At 38.1% G+C, this 8756-nt stretch overlaps 2 protein-coding genes across 2 annotated transcripts; one reads left to right on the top strand and one right to left on the bottom strand.

The window, feature by feature from the left end:
- The first annotated feature begins 103 nt into the window (after positions 1-103).
- On the top strand, positions 104-3785 carry LOC105280641 (serine/threonine-protein kinase VRK1). Its single transcript, XM_011341310.3, has 6 exons — positions 104-454; positions 713-765; positions 1335-1404; positions 1528-1724; positions 2051-2264; positions 2667-3785. Exons 1-6 carry the CDS (start codon positions 298-300, stop codon positions 3254-3256), a joined length of 1281 nt encoding a protein of 426 aa, XP_011339612.1. The 5' UTR covers positions 104-297; the 3' UTR covers positions 3257-3785.
- Positions 3780-8516, bottom strand: LOC105280635 (nuclear export mediator factor NEMF homolog). Its single transcript, XM_011341303.3, has 10 exons — positions 8235-8516; positions 7743-7914; positions 7455-7657; positions 6303-7381; positions 6052-6232; positions 5624-5925; positions 5347-5539; positions 4964-5279; positions 4617-4879; positions 3780-4541 (listed from the first exon to the last, which is right to left on the bottom strand). The coding sequence occupies exons 1-10, from the start codon at positions 8288-8290 to the stop codon at positions 4343-4345; spliced, it is 2964 nt and encodes a 987-aa protein (XP_011339605.1). The 5' UTR covers positions 8291-8516; the 3' UTR covers positions 3780-4342.
- Between the last annotated feature and the right edge of the window lie 240 nt (positions 8517-8756).

Here is an 8756-nt window from a genome sequence, read left to right as displayed (position 1 = left end):
ATTATCTCGGTCAAAAGTAACTAAACAACGATGATCGCGCGCGCTAGTTACTTGACATTCGTCAGGTGGCGCGCCGAGTATTTAAATTTCGTTGCTCAGGTCCGACGGTTGCCCCGGTGTCGTCACACGTGTGTCGAACATCGTTGGTGGTAGATCGTTCCCTTGCTCATCGGCGGAAGCATTAAATTACGATATTCCTGTGCTTGTCAATAATTATCAAACGATTTACCGTTACGTGACGCATCTACATATCGTAGATCAGTTTCCTCGACGAGCAGCGTACTCGACAGCGCAGCGATGGCAGCAAAAGCAGGGAAGCGAGCACCGAAGAAGAAAGGCGGTTACTTGATGCCCGAGCCGTTACCGGCTGGCGAGATCCTCACGGATATATCGAAGGGCCAGTGGATCCTCGGCAAGTCCATCGGCGTCGGCGGCTTCGGGGAAGTCTATTCCGGTACGTAAACGAATTCCATCATCGACACGTTTGCCTCTTATTAATTTATTATTTGCGATAATGTGGAAGTCACGTCGGTCGATACCACTACATATGGGCTTACTGGTGTAAACAAAACGGATATTAAAAAATACTGGATGTACTTATACAACTTTACGTCTTGAACTGAATTATTTTGTGTAATATATTTGTTATTAAAATAATATTGAAGTTTCTTTTATGTACACTGCTTAAATGATATCTAATGGTTAATTACAGCGGCACCGCATACTGGAAAAAATCCGAAAGAACATCCTAATGTTATAAAAATTGTAAGTATTATGGCTTTTGTCGGCAGTGTATCAGTGACTATACAGGGTGTTTCAGGAGGAAAGGTCAATATTCTGGGAGGTGATAGTATCGGTCATTTTAAGCAAAAATGTTCGTATGAATATATGTGCTATTCCCCACGGTTTCCGAGATAGAGCTACTGGAATGTACGTCTCGTGTATTTACTTTATCGTGTATTTACGTTTCTTCTGTATACTTCACCTTCATCCAACCACAAAAACAAAAGTGTGTTATCATGGCAATGATTCCATTACTGTCCCGTTACGCATTGATGTTAATGATGGAATTTTTGAAAATTATAATCTAAAAAATGTATTACTTGAACAATAAATATTAGAAATAGTACGTAGTATTTCTTTCTTGTCAGTAATTGTGCAACTGTACATTCAAGTAGCTCTATCTCGGAGACAGTGGGGAATAATAGTACATATATTCATACGAACATTTTTGCTTAAAATGACCGATACTATCACCTCCCAGAATATTGACCTTTCCTCCTGAAACATTCTGTATAATTATACGCTTACAAGTGATTTGATTTGATTTTTAGGAACCACATGGAAATGGTCCATTATTTGTAGAAATGCACTTTTACATGAGGAACTGCAAGCCCAGCGAGAGTAAGTTTGACATTAAAATATCATTCTGCTATTTTTTATGCTTGTTTTACAAATATGCCCTCTCAAAATTGGTATCAATCGTATAACGAAGCGTTTGATAAACATATTGTGGTATCTTTTTAGTTGATAGCTGGCAGAAGAAGAAGAAGCTCAGTGCGCTTGGGATGCCCAGGTACATCGCTTCTGGAAGTCACGAGTTCAAAAGTACGAAATATCGGTTTCTGGTAATCGACCGATATGGAAGAGATTTGTGGAAAATATTCGAAGAAAATAACAGGCAGTTTCCAGAACACATAGTGTATAAACTAGCCTTGCAAATAGTAAGAAATATTATTTATATCCTATGTAGCTTGTAATTCGTTACGTGTGTGTGTAAGAAAAAATAGTTTGTGTCAAAAATTAAATAGATACTTTGTAATAATGTATTACAAAGTCTTTATTCGGACTTCAGTCAAGCCAACTTTCACGGTCGCTTCTCGCTATCGAATGTCGTTCTCGGTCCAGCTCCGGTCTCTTCACGCTCAGCTCATGTATATCGCAATAACATGTTGTTCTACTTCGACGCAAACATATTTTGACAAAGCCAATCGGTACTGAAACAGATCTCTTACATGTGTGCGTTACATATATTCATATCTATTTCTAGATAGATATATTAGAATACATCCATCACAAGAACTACGTGCATGGCGATATCAAGGGTGAGAATTTACTATTGGATTTGAATTCCTGTGATCAAGTCTACTTGGTCGATTTCGGTCTGGCATCTCGCTCCACGACGAGCACCGAATTGAAAGTTGATCCGAAGAAAGCACATAATGGCACTCTACAGTATACGAGCAGAGATGCTCACATGGGAGGTAAGAATTTAATTCTGGCACTTAATGCATAACCCTGTTCTTTAAACACAAAAACTAGTCATGTATTCTGTTGAGAGAATAGTGAATGGTTGCGATAAAGAATTGACCAAATTGCTCTTGTAGAAACGATTCGTTTATTATGACTTAAAACCAAGTGATCGACTCGACTGTTCTGCTGTGTTCGGTCGAATCTCGTACATATTGAGCGCTATCCGAGATTCATAACATGTTTATTCGCTCGTTAATTTGGATTCTAACTGATTTCGTGTTTATGTCGCGATTGCGGGCAATCAGCAAATTCAATCAAATAGCCATCAATTCGATGTTTTATTCTAATATCTTATTCTATACATATTCTAATTATTTTTTTCTGTTCTAAATATCACTTTTTCTGTTGTTCAGTACCAACGCAACGTGGGGATATTGAAATTTTGTGTTACAACATGATCTTCTGGCTATGTGGCTCGTTACCATGGGAAAAATTGCTGAATCCACCTACCGTGCAGAAGGAGAAGGAGAACGCTTTCGCGAACATAAACGGTTTCCTGAAAAAATGTTTCCGTGCATCGCAGGCTCCGCAGGCTGTCCATAAATTCATGATTCTGCTGAGCGGCGTAAAATTTAACGAGACACCGTGTTACGCAAAGTTAAGGGACGTTTTGATGAGCGGACTGAAGATGCTAAATCATCATCCGGACGGGAAACTGAGATTGGACAGCATCGCTAAAGCAAATCCTCAAGCAAATCCTTCTCAATCAACTCCCCAAAAATTGAAGAAACCCGTGGACAAGGTCAGGAAAAGTCCGCGCACGAAACTTTTAGATGTCCCGACTCCCGTGAGAAGAAATCCGAGAAACAGTACCGTAGGCGTCGTGATGGACAGAAAGCGTTGCAAGATAAGGGATATTGAGAAAGCACTGGATGACATGAATTCTGATGATGAATATGACATTCAAATTCTGAAAAAGGCGAAAAAGACGAAAGCCAAATGAACCTTCAATAATAATAATAATAATAATATTTATTCACGGGTACCACCCTTTAGTATAAAATTAAGAGCAATGATTGCCACTATTTCTTTTAATTTTATACTAAAGGGTGGTACCTGTGAATAAATATTATTATTATTATTATTTTAATTCGCGTCCTCAAATCTATTTTCGTTCAGCCGTTGAAAAAGCCTGGGAAACAAAATGCGGCAGAGTTAGATTTCAATCAGATGAAGATATGTTTGATACATAGAATAAAATAGTAGTACAATATTGCGATATTTATACTGTAAACGATATTTCTACTGTCTCTTGCATTTCATTATACATAACTTTATACATTGTTTTTAAAGCATTTGACAATAATCACTAACACTCTTGATGGTGATCATGCCAAACCAGTATTACTCCAGAGTTTTGTAAATATGTGAATAAGTTTCAAAAATATAGTAATTTTCGCCGTAAAACGTTTGTAAGAGTTGTAAAAATTATTTGATACTATTTTGCTAAAATAAAAAATCACGTGGGAACTCAGATAATTTTTGTTCTTATGTATCCTCAGTATACGATCTTTGTTCATTTTATATAATCTTGTCTCGAATATGTTTTTTTTTTATATTTACGTAATTGAGTCATTCACAAAAAAGTATTGCTCCGATTTATAAGATTCGAGAGAATGCTTTTCATTTGTCAAGAAAGAAAAAGATAATGATGGTCTTATTGTTAAAATGAACAGTTTAAGAGTCAAGTCTAAAAAATACATATTTACATATTATACATATTTAACTTGAGTATATTTAGATTTGGAAAGTTTCAAGATAATTATCATTAATTAATAAATAGAATGTGAGTTTTCATCCTTAAATTATTCTACATTGCTACCAATTATTCCATTTCGATTTAAAAAAAATATAAAAACTTTTTAAAATCTTATAACTGATACTGTAATTTTTTTCTCAATCGACATTTGTTTAATTCATGTAATTGAAAGGAAATACGTGATCTTCAAGAGGTACCTTTGTAAAAAAAATTTACTGCGAATAACAAGTTCCCGATTAGCCGAATTAAAATGAACAGTTTACAGAATAATTATTTTTTCAGTTTTTGAATCTGAGGAGCACTTATTTTAACTTTTCCAGGTATGTTCCTAGCTATCGTTTCATCTTTAATTGCCTTTAGCAGGTCCTTCTCGCGCGAAGAAATTTCCTTGTCTCTGAGAAATACGGCTACGGCTGTTTTGGCGGCTTTGCCTCTCTTTCCAATACCAGGTGTTAATTTCACTTTGAATCTGAAATGCAAATATCGCGATTTGTTATAAAAGAGACATTAATTTCAAGCAATAATTTCACGCGACAAAATTTACTTGTAATTTAGTAGGGTGTTGTAAGGCGCCACTACAGGTACAGCAAACAGTAGTTCATCCTCGGAGAAAGGCTTCCCGGTTAACTGATCGAGCATGTCGACCTCAGGAGTTGGACCCGTATCTTCGTCGTCGTTGTCCATCGCATGCACAGGTTGCATTGCAGCGTTTGGCTTTGGATTTGTCTTTTTCTTTCCTTGCTGTCTCGGACCTGATGGATCTTTGGCTCTACTTTTCCTTTTATCTTCCTTAGCCGCACCTGCCGACTGAATGGCGAGAAAATTGATATAGACGCTAAATGAATTTTTGATGATATAAAATGAAGTCATGTATAAGAAAAAGAATGGAACCTGCAAGACGAGCATTGAAAGTTGCCTGTCTTCCTCATCCTGATTTTTATATTTTTCCTTCATCTTCTTCAGCTTTCCCTTCTGTCCCCGTTTCAGCACCGGTTGTTCTCCTTTTTTGTTATCACTTTCGCTCTTCTCAGTCTTTTCAATTTTTTCGTTTGGTTCCTTCGGAGGTCCCTTTTGCTTCCTTTTCTCATTCTGCTTAGCTGACGTATTTATTATAACGGGCTTGTCGTCCCCTAAATAAACTACATTCTCTTCCGTATCATTCTGTGCTTGCATTAAGGGCTGCTTATTGTCAACGTGTAGTCTCACCCTATTTTGTGAAAAAATGTATATAATTTAATCTCGATTACAGAATTGGAAGTTTCATATCTACGTACTTTGGACCTGAAAGATCAATCTTAATTTGTGTATCGGGAAATTGACATTTCGTATCTTGTTCATCGTCTTCATCGTCTGCATCCCGATTAGGATTGGTATCTGTTTTACACGAGTCTAATACCTCTTGATCTTCCCTTAAGTGATCCTCCTCTTGGATCGTATTTAATGTATCCTTATTTTCCAGATTTTCATCTGCAATTACGTGTATGAGAATCATTAATCATCGCGCGTAGATATAGCTTTACCATGCACTGAGCAATCGATTACATCACTTACCTTCATCCGAATCACCTTCCAATTCGATTTCCTTGTCGTCTTCGGCTATCGAGTCAGCTCTCTCGCTTTCCTCGTCTACAGCTCTCACTCTTCTCTCATCCTTGTGACGTTCGATCGAGCTGTCCTCCAGCCGAAACATCACGGCCAGTCCCATGATTAACTGGCTCTGCGTGAGATAATTTTTCTTCCCGCGTATCATGAAGGACCCAGTGGTGAGGTACTCTCCAGTAGGTGCGGTCTTCGATACTTGATCGTGATGCACCCACCACGCGCTCGCTATTATTTTGGAATCCCAAGCTATGCTATAGCCAAAATATATTTGATCATATATAGATATCGTGTTTTAATGTACCGAATATTTCGAAATAGACACGTCCGCATTTGAAAACTGTTATGCTAAGGATGAGGACCAATGTAAAAAACTATACCTGTACGCAACAGCCATTGTACCCGCCTCAGCTAAGGATTTCGGTGGTACAGGATTGCCACCGGGATTTTTTATCACGACGGAGCTCGCACCGGTCAGATCGGCGTGAACGTACAAGTCTCCTGCCTTCAGATACCTCTTTACTATTAACTCGTTCTGCTGCTGATCCCTTCCTCCAATCACTGTGCATCACACGTTAGAGTTAACAAATATTTTTTTCTTAAATCTGTTCGGAAGTTGAAGGACACTCACCTAAATAATTTTCGGACGTGATGAACCAGTAGAACTTTTCAAACCAATACGTTTTTCTTAATTTATTAATCGAGTGTATAGTCTGCACTTCTTTCAGCGTCTGCTTTGTCTTCTTCTCCGTCGACTTCAGAGCTTTTCCCTGGGACTCTATCGTTTTTTGTTGCTTCTTAGCTGCTGATTTCTTTTGGCTGTAATACTTCTTGGCGTTGCCGAACGCTGTGTGGGCTAAGTCTATGTCAATAATCATAGGCTTCAACTCGGATTCTTCGTCGCTGTCCTCGTAAGGATCGTGCAACAGCAAAGAGATGTGATTCGTTTCTAGCTTCAGCTGTTTCACAGCGGAGGCGACAGGATCATCCTTGCTCTGAGCTTCTTTTAGCAGAGCTTGAATGTCCGGCCATGACATCTGATTTGCCAGCGCGCTTTGTATGGCCAGGATAGCGTTATCCACCAGAGTCTGATTCCTCGAGATCAATTCTGCCTTCTGCTTGTCCACCTCCTGCGTCTTCTCCAGCGTGCTCAATCTCTGGTCATGATCCTTCTTTACTCTCTCCAGCTTTTGCAAGGCCTCCCTTTCCTGCTGCAATGCCTTCAAATCCAACTTCTGTCCTTCCATCGTGGAAAAGTACTCGTCCACTGCAGCATCGAAAGACTCGAACTCTTTGAACGGTTGGTTCTTATACTGCTCGAACAGAAAGGGATGGAATTCGATATTGGCGAGTATAAAATCTTCTCCGCCATCCTGAGTAGGTTTCGCTTCCCTCTTCTGAATGACGTAGCCTTTCGAAACATTTTTCTTCGCGTGGTCCACGATGTCGTTTGCATCCTCGAGCGCTAGAATTAGTCTCGGCATATCTTCGGTCGCACGAAAGTCTTTACCGATCTTGCAACCAAGACTGAATCCGGCTTTGAGTAAAACGTGATCGATCACGGCCGAGCCAAACTCCAACAGTGGATTTAATACTTTCTTAAGGCTCTCTCCCGCTTTGGCATTCTGAAGATGCTCGTAAATTTTATCGATAGACGGCATTGTTTCGGAATGGGCTCTGTCTAAAGGATACTTCTCTTTCACTGCAAATCTGGGCAAGAGGTGTTTCCGTCAGTATTTTATACAAGCAAACGTGCATTTTGATGCATCGCAGATATATTCACCTAATTTTGTCCCCTTCCGTGTGCGGTCTTAACACATACAAAATCGCCATTTCGTAATCAGTGAGGATTATATTACCACGATCATACACCTCCAGGATTATATGGTACGCAGCCTCGCCGCTTCCAAATTGCAAATCAACTATGCGATCCATGCCGACCTGGCTGAGCTTTTCCAGTCTCTTATTTTTTAAATGTTTGCGCATCTGTAAAAGCACAGTAATTACAAGGTATATATTGGTGATCGCAATATTGAGCTCTTATTGCATGATGAAAAATTATTGTCGATACCTTCATGGAGAAACTTGAAGGGGCCACATTCTTCGGCCACTCAAAACCTGTTGTGTGAATCCTATTGCCAGATTCAAGCAAGAGAACACATTTCTCCTCGCTACGTTGGAAACGTATGAGATACGTACGGTGATCTATGTCATAGATTTGGTTGACACGCATTCCTACAAGCCTAAAAATTGTTACACAATCGTTAAATAAACTTGCACACACGTATGTAATTTGTGATAAAGATTATAAAGCTGAATCAAGATTAGAAAACCAGAAAATTTGAGATACTCATGTCAATTTGTTACGTTAGTGTCCACATAATTTGTATTAATGTTTAATAGACTGTAATAATTAAAAGCATTACAATGGCTTTAAGAATCTATCGAAACAAGGTAAAACCTGTAGCTTAGAAATTAATTATAATTCGGAGAAATTTAATGTTGATCATAACCTCAATAGGTTTTACCAAAGTTTGCATAAAGCTTTTTATATTTCACTTACTTTTGCAGTTCGGTTACCGAACATACAAGATCGTAGGTGTTGAACCGTGTCTTCATGTTTAAAGATTTTAGTTTTCACTTTGAATGAATTACTGAAAGTTTTAACGTATTAGTTTTACATTATACTTGTTTCTCCACCTTGCTCAATATGACGTTACACGTGCACGAATGATTGATATACCGTATCAAATCGCACACACAGCCTTTATATAAATGAGTATTTATCGATATTTATCGCAAAATTTCTCCTTATCTTATCAAAATCTTATATTTTTATCTGTTAAATTCTGTGAACTTGTCTTTTGTCTTCTCTCTCTCTCTCTCTCTAATGGTCAAATTATTTTAGATATAATGTAGCACAATTAAAGTAAAATGATTATCAACTTTAAACTACAAAACAAAAATTATGCTTTTAGTGGATATTTCAAAATTTATTTAAAGAAACAGTGAAAACTTTGGAGAAATGAAACTTCTACTAACATACACACAGCCACCTTATATGATGAGTATAAAAAGGTAAATA

The sequence above is a fragment of the Ooceraea biroi genome, chromosome 4 (genome assembly GCF_003672135.1).
Source record: "Ooceraea biroi isolate clonal line C1 chromosome 4, Obir_v5.4, whole genome shotgun sequence".
Lineage (NCBI taxonomy): Eukaryota > Metazoa > Arthropoda > Insecta > Hymenoptera > Formicidae > Ooceraea > Ooceraea biroi.
The sequence above is the reverse complement of the archived record's forward strand: the minus strand, read 5'-3'. Positions and strand labels throughout refer to the sequence as shown.

Coding starts and splice junctions, on each gene's coding strand:
- LOC105280641 (XM_011341310.3), top strand. CDS start 298: ATGGCAGCAAAAGCAGGGAAGCGAGCACCGAAGAAGAAAGGCGGTTAC. Junction 1,725..2,050: donor ATAAACTAGCCTTGCAAATA/GTAAGAAATATT, acceptor ATCTATTTCTAG/ATAGATATATTAGAATACAT. Junction 2,265..2,666: donor CAGAGATGCTCACATGGGAG/GTAAGAATTTAA, acceptor TCTGTTGTTCAG/TACCAACGCAACGTGGGGAT.
- LOC105280635 (XM_011341303.3), bottom strand. CDS start 8,290: ATGAAGACACGGTTCAACACCTACGATCTTGTATGTTCGGTAACCGAA. Junction 5,280..5,346: donor ATTGATCTTTCAGGTCCAAA/GTACGTAGATAT, acceptor TTCACAAAATAG/GGTGAGACTACACGTTGACA. Junction 4,542..4,616: donor AACACCCTACTAAATTACAA/GTAAATTTTGTC, acceptor TTTGCATTTCAG/ATTCAAAGTGAAATTAACAC.